The sequence below is a fragment of the Manacus candei genome, unplaced genomic scaffold, assembly GCF_025592945.1.
Source record: "Manacus candei isolate 608988 ecotype Guabito, Panama unplaced genomic scaffold, ASM2559294v1 h1tg000015l, whole genome shotgun sequence".
NCBI lineage: Eukaryota > Metazoa > Chordata > Aves > Passeriformes > Pipridae > Manacus > Manacus candei.
This window is the reverse complement of record NW_026138063.1, coordinates 5,207,662-5,221,482: the sequence shown is the minus strand read 5'-3', so window position 1 is coordinate 5,221,482 and position 13,821 is coordinate 5,207,662. Positions and strand designations below refer to the sequence as shown.

At 45.9% G+C, this 13,821-nt stretch overlaps 1 protein-coding gene across 2 annotated transcripts; it reads left to right on the top strand.

Moving 5' to 3' along the window:
- Positions 1 to 1,446: 1,446 nt before the first annotated feature.
- GHSR (growth hormone secretagogue receptor) lies at positions 1,447 to 6,582 on the top strand. Of its 2 annotated transcripts, none has more exons than XM_051781750.1 (2): positions 1,447 to 2,233; positions 5,205 to 6,582. In XM_051781750.1, the coding sequence occupies exons 1-2, from the start codon at positions 1,480 to 1,482 to the stop codon at positions 5,459 to 5,461; spliced, it is 1,011 nt and encodes a 336-aa protein (XP_051637710.1). In that variant the 5' UTR covers positions 1,447 to 1,479; the 3' UTR covers positions 5,462 to 6,582. The 2 variants fall into 2 exon arrangements, with proteins under 2 accessions (XP_051637710.1, XP_051637709.1); XM_051781749.1 differs by having other exon boundaries at positions 5,157 to 6,582.
- Positions 6,583 to 13,821: the final 7,239 nt, after the last annotated feature.

Here is a 13,821-nt window from a genome sequence, read left to right as displayed (position 1 = left end):
TACATTAGGCTCTTTCTCCTTTTCAACTGCAATTAATCTGTAGCCATTCCTCATAAAATTTAGCAACGGTTGAGTAACTTGCTACAAAACTGTCTCACAGTTTAAGAGCAGTAATGATGAATACTGATTCCAGTGAAACTGCAAAAATATATCATCCAAATTAGGCTATGGACAAGGCACTAAGGCTAATCCTTGCACGATTACAGAAAGCAAATTACGGAGAACAGGCACATTCAGAGGCACAGGCAGAGTAACTTGATGTTGTGTCACACCATGCTTGAGATATGTCTACCCTTAAATAAAGCTCTGCAGCTAGGAATGGTAGAGGAGGTGTACACGTGTGTGAGTGCACCTGGAAAAACGGCATAAAGCTCTTTCTTGGCTGAATTGGATGGGGCTTGCAGCAACCTGGTCTAGTGGAAGGTGTCCCTGCCCATGGCAGGGGGTTGGAACAAGATGAGCTTTAAGGTCTCTTCCAACCCAAACCATTCTGTGATTTTGTGGTCAATCTAGATACCAACAAGGATTCAGAGCACTGGTTGCCACCTCAGAGATGGGGTGTGAGGGATGCAGCCCCTGTGGATAGACAGAAGTGAAAATTATTGTGCCACAGTGTACACTCCCTGACAATTTGTGGAGATAGGTTGAAAAGAGGGAGAGATAAACCCTATACAGATGTACAGGGGGTCACTTCAGTGCCCCTGATCTCACCTTGTGCTGCTTCCATTTTACTTCCTTTTGGGTACAACATCGTCCTTTGAGTCTGCAGCTGGGGAAACACACGGTTCTGATGTCTGCGTCTGCAAAGGGCAGCAGCCACACGCTGAATCGAAATTTGATTGCAGGTAAATCATATGGAAACGGGTGACTACTGCAGTTTCACTGAACTAGAGCCTCGCCGGGCTCCTGCCAAGACCCAAGGGCAGAGCAAAGATACAGAGCGAGGAGGCAGCGATCGCACCCATCGCCGCGGTCCCGGTGGGATGTGCGGTGAGGGGATGCGCGGCTGGGGGGATGCGCGGCTGAGCGGCGCGGGGGGATGTGCGCGGGGACAGAGCCCTGAGAACGGCGGACAAGGGACGGTCCCGCCTCTCCGAGAGCACCGACAGGCGGGACCAGGCGGGACCCGCACCTGTCCGGGCGGGGCAGGCGCCGGGGGCGGACCGGGAGCGCCGGACCCGCCGGGGTGGGTGAGTCCTCCCGCGCCGGGGGCTCGGGAAGAAAGTTTAAATGCCGGTGCCGGCGCGGGTGGAGCGGCCACCCAGGGGTCGCGGGGCCGCCCTACGTCTCGTGTGACGCGCGGCGAGCGCCCGCCCGCCCCGGGCCGGGGGGAGCGACAGTGCCCGGGAGAGGCGGAGCGGGGCCGCCCGTCGCTCCCCGCCTCCGGCCCCGCACCTGCTCGGGCGCGCAGCGGCGCGGGGACCGCGCGGGGCCGGGCCGCGCCGCGCCGGGCGGGGATGCGCATCCCTCGGCGGCAGGATGCCGGAGGGGAGCGCGGGCGGCCGCGGCGCGGAGAACCGGACGGGCGCCGAGGCCCCGCAGCACCTGTTCCCCGTGCCCGTGCTCACCGGCATCACCGTCGCCTGCGTCCTGCTCTTCGTCATCGGGATCGTCGGCAACCTCATGACCATGCTGGTGGTGTCGCGGTTCCGGGACATGAGGACCACCACAAACTTCTACCTGTCCAGCATGGCCTTTTCCGACCTGCTCATCTTCCTCTGCATGCCCCTGGACCTCTTCCGCCTCTGGCAGTACCGGCCCTGGAACTTCGGGGACCTCCTCTGCAAGCTCTTCCAGTTCATCAGCGAGAGCTGCACCTACTCCACCATCCTCAACATCACGGCGCTCAGCGTGGAGCGGTACGTCGCCATCTGCTTCCCCCTCCGAGCTAAAGTCATCATCACCAAGGGGAAGGTCAAGCTGGTCATCCTCTTCCTCTGGGCTGTCTCCTTCGTTAGCGCCGGACCCATCTTCATCCTGGTGGGGGTCGAGCACGAGAACGGCACGAACCCCCTGAGCACCAATGAGTGTCGAGCCACCGAGTATGCCATCCGCTCGGGGCTCCTCACCATCATGGTCTGGATCTCCAGCATCTTCTTTTTCCTGCCCGTGTTCTGCCTGACTGTGCTGTACAGCCTCATCGGGAGGAAGCTCTGGAGGAGGAAGAGAAAGAACATCGGTCTAAACACCGTCATCAGGGACAAGAACAACAAGCAAACTGTGAAAATGTTAGGTACGAGTCTTCTTGCTCTGTTTTTCCAAAGGGTGTGTGTGCTGGTGTGTGTGTGAAAGAGAGAAACTGAGAGCTCTCTGGTAGTTTACTATAGTTGCTTCCAAAGGAAAGCATTTATGAAAAATGTTTCATGCAAAGGGATAGAACTCCAGGAATCCGTAGAGTAACTCTCCTCCTCCTTTAGATTTATTTCTAACTGATTTGAGCTGGGGACTCCCAAACAGTTAAACAAACATTAATAACAATCCCTGACAAGGACAAATACTACAGTTATAATTAGCTTGTGCCCTGGAGATTTTTGAGAATTTTTGCTCTTTGGTTGTGGATACCGATGTTATTTACAGAAGAACAGTTTATTTGATTTTTAAACAGAGCTAAACCCTTCTGAAACCATGAAGTCGAGCTGCAGACTAAGTAGGCAGGGCATGATGTGCACTTGAAGATTTATATGAAAAGAGTATCAAGGTTTTAGCAAATTGGGATTATTTCCTACCATGGCTGTATAAGCTTAAGAAAATTAATCTGAATTTTTACATTAGCAAAACACCAGGATGTGCTGAACCCAGAGCCTTGTGTCTCCTTTGAGGTCTGTGGTGCTGTAAAATCTCACTGACTGTAAAAAAACAGTTGTAAAAAAACGATCAAGACAACAGACACTGTTGTGCCTAACTCTGTATATTGACATTGCTGAATGCTTTAAACAGCAGTTCTGGCTGGCACATGGAAACACAGATTTTAACGTACTAAGTCAGTGCACGTGGTGGGAGTTTGATGAACAAAAGCAAAAAAGTTGTTCTGAAAACTGCAGAATCCTGCTGCCTCTGCGTACTTTTATTCAAGCCAAAAGTCCTCCGCAGTGCAAGTCATCCCGTGGATTTCAGGAGGGATGAGATGCTCTGCAGGAAGAAGGTTTCATGGGCAGCAGCTCTGCTGTGCTGGTTTCAGTGGGGTTGAAGTGGTGGGCTAATGAGCCAGACAAGAAGTGGCAGTGAGTCCTAAGGACTTTAATTATCAAACGGGAGCCTAACTGATTTTTTGTTCGCATCCTAATTTATTACTATGCGATAGCAGGAAGAATAATAGAACCCACAGCATTCTTTGTGCCCTTTCAACTACATTTTATGATCAATAGAATTACTTCAGTCTGCTAAGCGTGACCTTGGAAGTAATTAATCATTTACACTCCTGAGGTTCAGGATTATGAATCTCCACTTACTATAAGTAAATTACACATACTACTACTGTGTTTATATTTCCATATACTTAACCATAAAGATCTTGAAATAATTACAACTGTTTATTCCTACCCTGAAGTATTGCCACAAGCATTGCAATATTTCAGTCACCTTTTTTTCCTTTTACAAGGTCTGAGAACAGCAAGCAGTGGCAAGACTGTCCTCTGACAGAGAGCCAATATTCCCTAAATGATAACAGTCTGATGCCTGATGGAAAGATGGAAAGAAGTTAGTGAGGTCTCAGTAGCAGCAGATGCTCATTGCAGTCTAATCTCACTGGTGTTAATGTTCTGCTTAAAATTTAGAAGGCACTTTCTAAGCCTTTAGCAAGTCATGGAACATCAAGTAAATGGGATTAGCATAAACTCTTTTAAACTGTAGAGAAAGGTTATGCTTGTGGGTCTGCAATTAAACACCTAAATGTATAGCCCAGCTTGCAAAGGAGCTATCATATCCCATTCCTATTGAAATCCATGGGATTCTTTCTGCATGAATGAAGATCAAACTGTGAAAGCCTGACTAGGCATATGGCAAGCCTACAACATCTTCTTAAAATTCTACTCGTAATAGACTGTGCTTAAAACACTCTTCGTAACGACCATCACGGTAACATTCATTACATGGATTGAAGTCCTTAAGTGAGCTAGGGAAACATGAGAACACAAGGCCTGGTTGGACAGGGCTTGGAGCAACCTGGTCTAGTGGAAGGTGTCCCTGCCCATGGCAAGGGGTTGGAATGAGATGATCTTTAAGGTCCCTTCCAAGCCAAATCATTTTGTGAACTCTATGAACAGGTTAACTGTAAAAACTGCTTAAGAATGTCAAAAACCCTTGCCCGAGTTTTCTGGTTTTTATCTCTTTAGTATATTAATAGATACACTCAAAGAAATATGAAAAATAATAAAGGTCAAAGGCACACAGGAAATGAACAGAAAAAGTTTCCCTTTCTCTTGGATGAAAATTCAAATGGGCCACTCTTCAGAGACAAACACATTCCTATCACTCCACAGACATGATATTTACATGTAAATGCAACCACAGTGGTAGTGTTATATTACAGATACACTGTATAACTATAATTATGCAGTTATATACTATATATTTAGTTTTACTCTCCTCAGGAGTAACTCATGTTCTAAAAAATGAACAAACTGGAGGGGTACACCACTCTCTTGTTCTTACCTTAGCACACGTGCTCTACAAGTCCACATTCTGGTGGGCTGTTTTATTTTGAGGCCTTTGCCTTAAACAATTTTGCTTTGCCTTAAATAATTTTGCTTCCCAGTGATTACATTCTTCATTATAAACCACAGTGTTGAGTCTATCACATATCATTTGCTTTTGTTAAACACTGTGGATGATAGACTGTTAAGCTTTTTGTTGTCACCATTCGGATTCTTTAATTCTCTGTTGATGCAAATATAAGTATTACAGGTCAGAAGTTTGCTACATCAGATGAGCTGGGCAATATTCAGGCAGCCTGTTTAGATATGATCAATGTGTATTAAGTATCACTAATTTATACTCCCAGAGAATGTATTGAGAGACACACAACTAAAAGCTTAGGGGATGTATTTTCACACTTTGTGACTAATTTGCTAAAGGAATAGAACTTTAAAAGAGAATGTTAATGACCTATTTATTAATACTCACACTTAACACAATTTCTTCTGCTGTTTTTATTTTAGTTGTGGTGGTATTTGCTTTCATACTCTGCTGGTTGCCTTTTCACGTAGGACGATATTTATTTTCCAAATCCTTTGAAGCTGGATCCTGGGAGATAGCAGTGATCAGCCAGTACTGCAACCTGGTGTCCTTTGTCCTCTTCTACCTTAGTGCAGCCATCAACCCCATCCTCTACAACATCATGTCCAAGAAGTACCGCGTGGCCGCCTGCCGCCTGTTCGGACTCAAACCCCTCCCAAGGAAAAGACTCTCCAGCACAAAGCAGGAAAGTTCCCGTGTGTGGACAGAGTCGAGTGTCATCACATGACACATGGTTTCCAGGGCTGGTGCATCACTCACTGCATTTCCCAGAAAGCCATAACAGAAGGGAAAGAGGGCAAGAAATGGGAATCGGAATGTTAAAGCCGTACTTTTGTCATCGTCCGGATCTGCTGAAAGATGTAATGCAGGCAGTTAAAGATTCAAGAAAACAACAAGCTAAACTTTGAGACTATAAAAGGAGACAAATGGTCACAGAATTTGGAAACACTCAAGTATAATTTGTCAGCTGCTTTTGCCCATATGAATTTTTAATGCTGACTTTAGCCCAGATCTAGGCTTGTGCCCTCCTGACCAAGCAAATGTGGCCCACTTGTACAACTTCAGTAGCAGCTAATTCGAGCTGAATGTTTCCAGAGTTAGCTTTAGTTTTGCTAAGAATTTTGCTACCATATAACCAGACCCTAGAGAGAATTGCCTTTTTGGAGTAGTAAACGTGAAATTTGATACACTTTTCATAATCTTGATTTTTAAATAAGCTCACGTTTTTCTCAGAAGGAGGAAATGATTTCTTAAAAACAACAACAAAAAAAGAGAGGTAAAATGGGTAATTTTTACACATGCTAAAAATAAATGACCTTCATGTCACGTCCAAGTAGAAAGGAAACAAAAGATGCCTTCAAAGAAGTGGCTTACAACATGACTGTACTGAAATATTTTTTTAAAATATATATCAGTGGGACAAGGACAGGGCTGACTTCAGGACTGCGGTGATGCTATAAAAATGTGGAATGCAATCTCCCACCAAAGTCTCTCTTTTTTTTTATACTAGCTAAATCATCTGTACTTGTTTTGTTCAGTGTGACTGTGAGTGACACAATGTGGTTGAACTTGGAAGCTTTTAGTTGTATTTATTTGGTATTTGTAACAAGTTTGTGGCTACCTGTCCCTAACTGTGCCCATCCATACCCCAAGCTTTGCTGAGGACAGGTCTCCTGCTTGTAAACCCCCTCCACATTTCTGTTTGAAGTCTATTAGCCAGTTCCCAGTCCCACATCCCCCCGTAAAGCCCAGTGTGCAATTGTACTCGTTTGCTGCAGTATTGAATTGAGAACATTTTACATTTTTTAACCAACGTGACCTGAGAAAATAATAGAAAAATCTGCATTATAGACACAGGCAGACACATTCTCATACTTGATTCATAAAAATCTTAAATTAGATTTAAGTATGCCATTTCAAGGCACACCAGAAAATGTTCCATCCGCTGTGCTAATAAATATGTCTTATATTGTCTCACCAACACGTGGATTTTGTGCTCCAGCTCATAGAGCTTCAGAGCATGCATGTGTGGTAGCAGCTTTCTGTTCACCTGGTTCTAGTATTCACTCTCCATAATGAATTTAAGTTCTCCTTAATGAATTTGCTGTTAGCAGAAGCTTTCCTGCCTTCAAACCCTCATTCACACTGGGCCACTTTACACCTGTTACACCTCTAGCTGGCGGTGCTGCTCAGGTAAAACTCACAAGAGAATTTGGCCTCTTCTCTACATACCACATCCTTCCTAGCACCTGGTGCTTTGCTGGGGTCAGGGGCTGGTTGCTGCTCCTTGGTGGGACCTGAGCCTGTGCCCTCCCCACTCCACGCTCGCAGGAGCACAGGTTTGATGTACACACACTACACATTAAGGTACTGCAGAGTTATGGGATCATCTCTCACTTCACCTCTAACCACATCCACCTCACAGCCCATTTTGTTCTCTCACTCATTGACTGACAAGCAGATCTGATGGCAGATGTCATGCAACTCAGGGAAACAAGACACTGGGGAATCTCAAAAGTATTGTGAAGATGTGAGCTCACTAATGACCCGTCTGTGTAAACGAACCCATCACACGCACCCGGCATCACATCAGTGTTTCGAGTCTCAGCTGTGTCTGTGGTATTAAATGTGAACAGAAAAAGAAATAAAGTGATAAGACCCTTTATAACCCTACTGGCTCAGTGTTGGTGGAGGGTTTGGCATGATTCACACAGGCTGGAGGAGCTGGTCTCTGTTGGGTTGGCTCAGCACTGCCACACCCCCTCCTTGCCTGTGGGAGCCCTGTGTAGACACACTTAATTTCTGCACGTAAACTACAAACACACTAATTACTTCATTTAGCCTGAACACTTCATCAGGAGAGACTGTAAATTTTAGCTATATACTGAAACACTGTGAAATTGCCACAACTTTGTGTATAGAATGAAATTTAAACATTTAACCTGGGGTCACAAAAGTCAGAAAGAAAGGGGCTGCTTCTTGGGAGGGAGGATGGGACTTCTTCCTTCCTTCTCACCAAGGAAATAGATTTGTTTCTGCAAGTTATTGGACATTTGGCCAAACCTAGAAAAATACATGCATTTTTATTAAAGAAGAGTAGCCACTTTCATATGACTCTTGCACAAGAAGGAAAATATTTCATATCTAGCAGGGAACACTTAAACATTTAACACACCCTGTAGCTGTCATGGCAAGACACCAGCCATTAGTTTTGCTTCCCTCAGTACTAAAACTTTTCTATATAGACATGCTAAAGCCAGTGGAGTAACACAAACATGCTGACTGCAGGTGGTGAATAGGGACCACTGCTTCAAACTGGTACCAGTGCAAAATAAACTGCTTTTATATAGAAAGCAAGGAAAAAAACCCAAAACCTGGATAACCTTCACTTTTGCAACATAAAATCAACTCTTGCCTGATGCCTCCAGAAAGATACACACATCCCCATCAGCACTGATGGATGAATCCAGCATTGCTTGTCTTGAGGGTTATTCATAGAATCACAGAACAGTTTGGGTTAAAAGGGACCTTTTAGTTCCAACCCCTGCCATGGGCAGGTTGCCACCCACTAGACCAGGTTGCTCAGGGCCCCATCCAACCTGGGCTTGCCCAAGTTGTAAGAAATAACTTCACTGGAAAAAAAAAGTGTGAGCAAGATTTCAAGAGCATTTTTTACTGAAGGACAGCGAAGTCAGGCCAAGATAGGTATCATCAATCTGTCTCAGGTAGTAACACAGGTAAAGGTTCCTCCTGCCTTGTGTCTGGCAGGTTGTACAGGGGCAGAGGGGATGCCGCAGGCAGAGAAGGCAGTGGCAAACAACCTGTGCTGGCAAAGCAGTGCTGGCACTGGTCTCATCTGTTCTCACCCACCACAGTTCTCAGCATGGACTGGCAAACACTTTCCAGCAGAGACAAAGCTTTTCTCCTCTACTTCCCAGGGTATTTCCACAGCACCTGATGTTCCTGGCATCTTTTCCCCAAAGCCCTCCCTACATGAAAGAGCACAGGTGTGCCCCCATCCTATTTAGGGTCTGGACATGGCTTTTGAGATCCATTTTTCATGCAGGGAAGACAAGAGCCCTTGCAGGCACAGGGCTGTTCATCAATGTGACAGACAGGGTAGCTCTGCAGGAAGAGTTCTTTCAGAATCTTCAACTTTCCATTTCTGGAAACTCTTCCTTGTCGGAACGAACTTTGCCAGTTTTGACTGCAAAAAACCAAAAACCATATAGAGATTTTAAGAGTCAAAATTTTGCTGTGTTCTTACTGACTTGTATGTCAGTAGCCCATAGAGAAAATAACTGGAGTTTCATTCATCAAACAGTTCCAGTTCTAAAAGCTTTCCTACCTCTACATTTTGTATCACAGCTTCACAAATAAACGAGAACAATTTGGCTGCATTTTATTTCTTGTGTTAAATTGATGATGAAACAGGTCGAAAGGACTTTACCAGAAATCTTCATTCATTTTAGAAAAGTACCTTTGATGGAGGCAGGCACAGACAGAAAATCATGTCCTATTGTATTTTTGCCAAAAATAAAATATACTGGAAAAATAGCACCTACATGTCAAAATTTGAGATGATCGATATTCAGCAGTTATGTAAGTTTGTGTCAAATGCCATTTGCATAAGCCCTATTTAAAGCAGCAATTGTTAGATACCTAAATACCCAGGAGAACCCCCTCTCTGCTATGGATTCTGCTGGTTTTGGGGTGCTGCTGCTCTGAGCCCAGTCCGTGTTTCCAGATGGGATTCCATATAGTTTGTATCCTTTGCAAAACCTTGTGGCTTTGAAGAGGTAAATTACATCTTGAGAAAAAAAAATTCAAATTTGGAACAAAAGAAATCCATCTAACTCATCTCCCAGTGATGTCTATGTTGTTTCTCCCCCACACCCTGAACTGCCCTCCTCCCACTGCAGCTGAGAGCCCAGTAAGTGGATTTCATTCTCACAACTCCTAATAAACAATACCAGCCAAATTTCACAAATTTTTAAACACTATTTGGGAAATAAGTAACCTCTGGCTGACACTGGAGCCTGCGGAGAGCTCAACCAGCGGGAGCTGAACACAGGAAACACTGGCTCTGCTTCCAGAGCCCTGCTTTGCAACCCAGCAGTCCCTAAAAACCAGAGAACATGTACCAGTGGCCAAGGCAACACCTCCACCTGCAGTGGGATTTGTATCTGCTCATGAATCTTGACACCAGGCCCTGGGCTTGTGCACACACAGGAGCTGCCTCAAAAATCCTCCAGGTGATCCAGATGGATGTATATCAACAGATGCCATTGCAGGAGTTGGCATGTCCTGGGACTATGCAGCACTTTACAGTTTTACACTATTTGCTGTCAGGCACGTGTAGCTGGAGTTACACGCCGCCCAGTAGAACTCCAGCAGCACTTGGAGAGCTGGAAGTTTGCAGGACATTAATGTGAATTGTATCTGCTCATTTAGGCAGCTCCATCACCCACCTAGGGCAGTGCTACACCCTTCTCCATCCCCACATCCCAGCCATCTCCTCCCACCTGTGCATTCCCACTTGATGTACCACAGCAGACTCCTTCCCAGCTCCACACACAGACCAGGAACTTCACAGGAGCAAAACAACTTCCTCTCACAGACATGCTTGCCAATGGCTTTTCACCCTGAAACATGATTTCTGGTGTGAAACAGGTAAAACCTCCAGGGGTTTAGGTTTGTGCCTCATGTCCCTGGCCAAACTTTAGCCCAAAGCAGTTTGTTAAATGATGGGGTCCCACTGTGCCAGCTCTATTAGATCATAAAACCAGTTTCTAGAGCCCTGGTTGCTGCTGTTTACAAAAAAACCAGAAAAGCAAATGTTAGGTCAGGATTTGTCTCTCACCTCTGAATTGTGATTATGCAAGTACAGCGGAAGAGGATGAAGAAAAGGACAAATTTAACCTGCCTTCTATTAATGCAGGTTTACAGGTTTCTGTAGTCAAGCCATAGTCCAGTTTTCATTCCAGCACACAATACAGTACATCAGCATTGCCCAATGTAACTGACACACTTGGTGGGCATTTAACAGGCTTTCTCAGTGCTCTTCCCAGCAGAAAGGTCTCCATTCCTTTCCAAGTCCAGCACTTGTGTGTTATGGCCCTTCCTGACCTCAGCTGCACTCTGACTGCATGCCCTGACTTCTACAATAAGAACAGAACTCAGAGCCTCTCATTAACCCTAATACCTAGATCTCAAAAAGCACCTCTGCCTCATCTTGGAGCTGACCTGGTGATGCTGACTGCACGTTTGTCTGAGACCTGAAAACACACTGGTTTGGTTTTGCTCAGCAAGAGGTGGGTGGCTCTGCAGCACAATTTTGGAGAGCAAAGACCTCCAGACATGGTACACACTGATGTGCAGTGTCACCTGGATCCCGTCCCCAAAACAGTGCCAAGCTCTCACACTACCAGCTGGGAGCAGGCTCGAGGAACAAACACACTGTGAGCAGAGGACCATAAGCATTGTGTGGTATCCCAGAAAACCACCAGTGGTAGTCTTCCCTGGGGATTTGGGCACTCATGGACAAGTCCCCATGTCCTTCACACATGGGGTTGGCTCCAAAAAGACATCAGTGGCGGACCTGGCTCCCAGGACTGCTCCTCACAAGGAGGGTAGCAGGTCCTAAATCAGCACCTAAACCATGTACTGCCCTGTGGCCAATCTCTGGTCTCTTGTTCTGTGCACAAATACACCCTTCTGAGAGCTACAGGGTGCTCCTCTAGTTGTGCTTGAAGATAAACCACTCTGTGTTTTGCCAAATGAAGGCATTTTATGGCTCTCCATGCCTGCTTTGATTCTTTCACTGGGAGCAAAATGAAGCTTTGGTGACGTGCGCGAGCCCATAAGGCAAAATTGCTCTCAGAAATAAAGCACCCCACTCTCACCTTCAGGGGCTGCTCCGAGGGCTCAGGACATGCTCTCCGAGCATTTGCCCCCACTTGAATGCTGCTGGATCAAAAGAGAGAGCATTACTACCTTTGCTTTTTTCTCGTGTTCTGATTGATTTTCTCATGATTGCGGTGCTGTCCACGAGAGAAAAGGCATGGCTATTTCCAAGCCTTTATCCACATTGTTCTTCCCTGCACAGCCTCCTTCCACTAATAACCTGGTGCTGCAAATCATCCCTCATTAGGGTGGGCAGGCAGGGACTCTAACACCACAAGCCTGTTCTGCAATGAGGCTGCAGCACGATGAGCACTGGGGTGCAGGGATTTAAATAGCTTTAACATGACAGTATGACAAAAAGACAGCAAAAACTCATACTACCAATTCTCACCAAAGTTAAGGCAATATTCATAATCACACATGGGCAGGCACCCTGCCCAGCAGATAGCACTTGGGTGTTTTTATCAAATGGTGACAATGCTTCTTCTAAAATTCACTGTGCTGTGCTGGGTGCACAAGTGTGGGGCCATGGAAGGTGCAACTGCCTGAGCCAGTTTTGATGGAACATGTAGCTTTGAACCCACTGCACTACTTAGTTTGTGAAGAGGGAAGTGGGTACCCAGCCCAATGGTTTCCATGTGCCTTGGCTGTACCCCAGTCCCAGGAGAGAAATGCTGGTGTGGGACTCATCCCTGAGATGAGCAGCTGCCTTGGGCTCTGCCCTGAGCACCTCTGGTCTAATGCTGGTAATGATTTTGGTTGAAATGGAATGATTTTGGTTGAAAGGGACTTTAAGGACCATCTAGTCCCTACCCCCTGCCATGGGCAGGGACACCTTCCACTAGACCAGGTTGATCCAAGCCCTGTCCAACCTGCCCTGGAACACTCCCAGGGATGGGGCAGCCACAACTTCTCTGTGCCAACTGTGCCAGGGCCTCACCACCCTCACAGGGAAGTCACCCTGGACTGGGGTGTCAGTGTCAAAAAACCATGAGAGATTCATATTTACCTGCTTTCTTTCAGTCTTTGCTGGGAGCTCATGCCTGATTTCCCACACCAGAGTGCAATCTGGAGTCTGCCACAGAGAGAGGAGTGCCCTTGCCACAGGCTGTGGCAAGATCTGTATCAAATCTCTCATCCTGCAAGACAAGGCTGCCGTGAGCCAGAGGAAGGGGTTTGCACCATCACTGCCCTGGCAGGGCTCATTTAGGGAGTAACTAGAGGTTTGTATGGCTGTGATATTTTTGACTTCAAAACAATGAAGTCAATCACCCCCCACTTTAAACAAGGACATGGGACAGAGCCCTAAAGCATTGAAGAAACTCTGAACCCCCACACTGGAAAGAAGGCAAAGACAGGAGCAGCAGCAGCAGCTTAAGCGCCGTGATCCAGAGCAACCACTAACCCAGAGCTACATCCAACACCATACAAAGTCCATACAGCAGCATCCCAGGGAACATTCGGCCCTGCTGAGTGCAAAGACCCAAATTCCTCAGTGTGCCAAACCCCAGTGTGCTGCAGGCACCAACCTGCATCCTGGGGACACCAGTGTGTAAGGCAGAGGCTCTGAACAGAGGACACCACCCCCAGGTCACAAGCATTTTATGGGAAGAAAGGGCATTTGAGCTATAAATTAATAAAGACAATATTTGCACTGGATTAGGGTGAATTTGTCAACCCTATTCACAAATTAATCCTCACAAGACTTCTGCATCCCTACTGTTTGCTCTATTTTATTTGTGGAGAGCAATAGCTTTCATATGACAGAAAGTGAGAGAGATGAGCTAATAAAATTACCAAGAAATGACATCCACTGAGCACAATGACCCAAGCAGTTATTTATTAACCATGTCAGGAGACCTAAAAATAGTTTTGATTGCATGGAAGACCATCTATGTCACCAATTAGTACAATAAATGTAACTACTCAAACTAATAACAGCACATTCACTTAAATAACAGCAGATCCCAGGCTAATCCACTGTGTTTGAAAGCATCTTGTGAAACCTCTTTTTATTTCACCCAGTCAAGAATCTGGGCATTGTGAGAGCAATTGCCAAGAGCAGAAACAGATGTAATTGTTCAGAATTTATTAAATGCAATACCGATGAAATAGCCCTTTCAGGGGATCTTAGCTGACTTTTCTGCTCAGCCATAAAAACATTGAAACAGAATATCCATA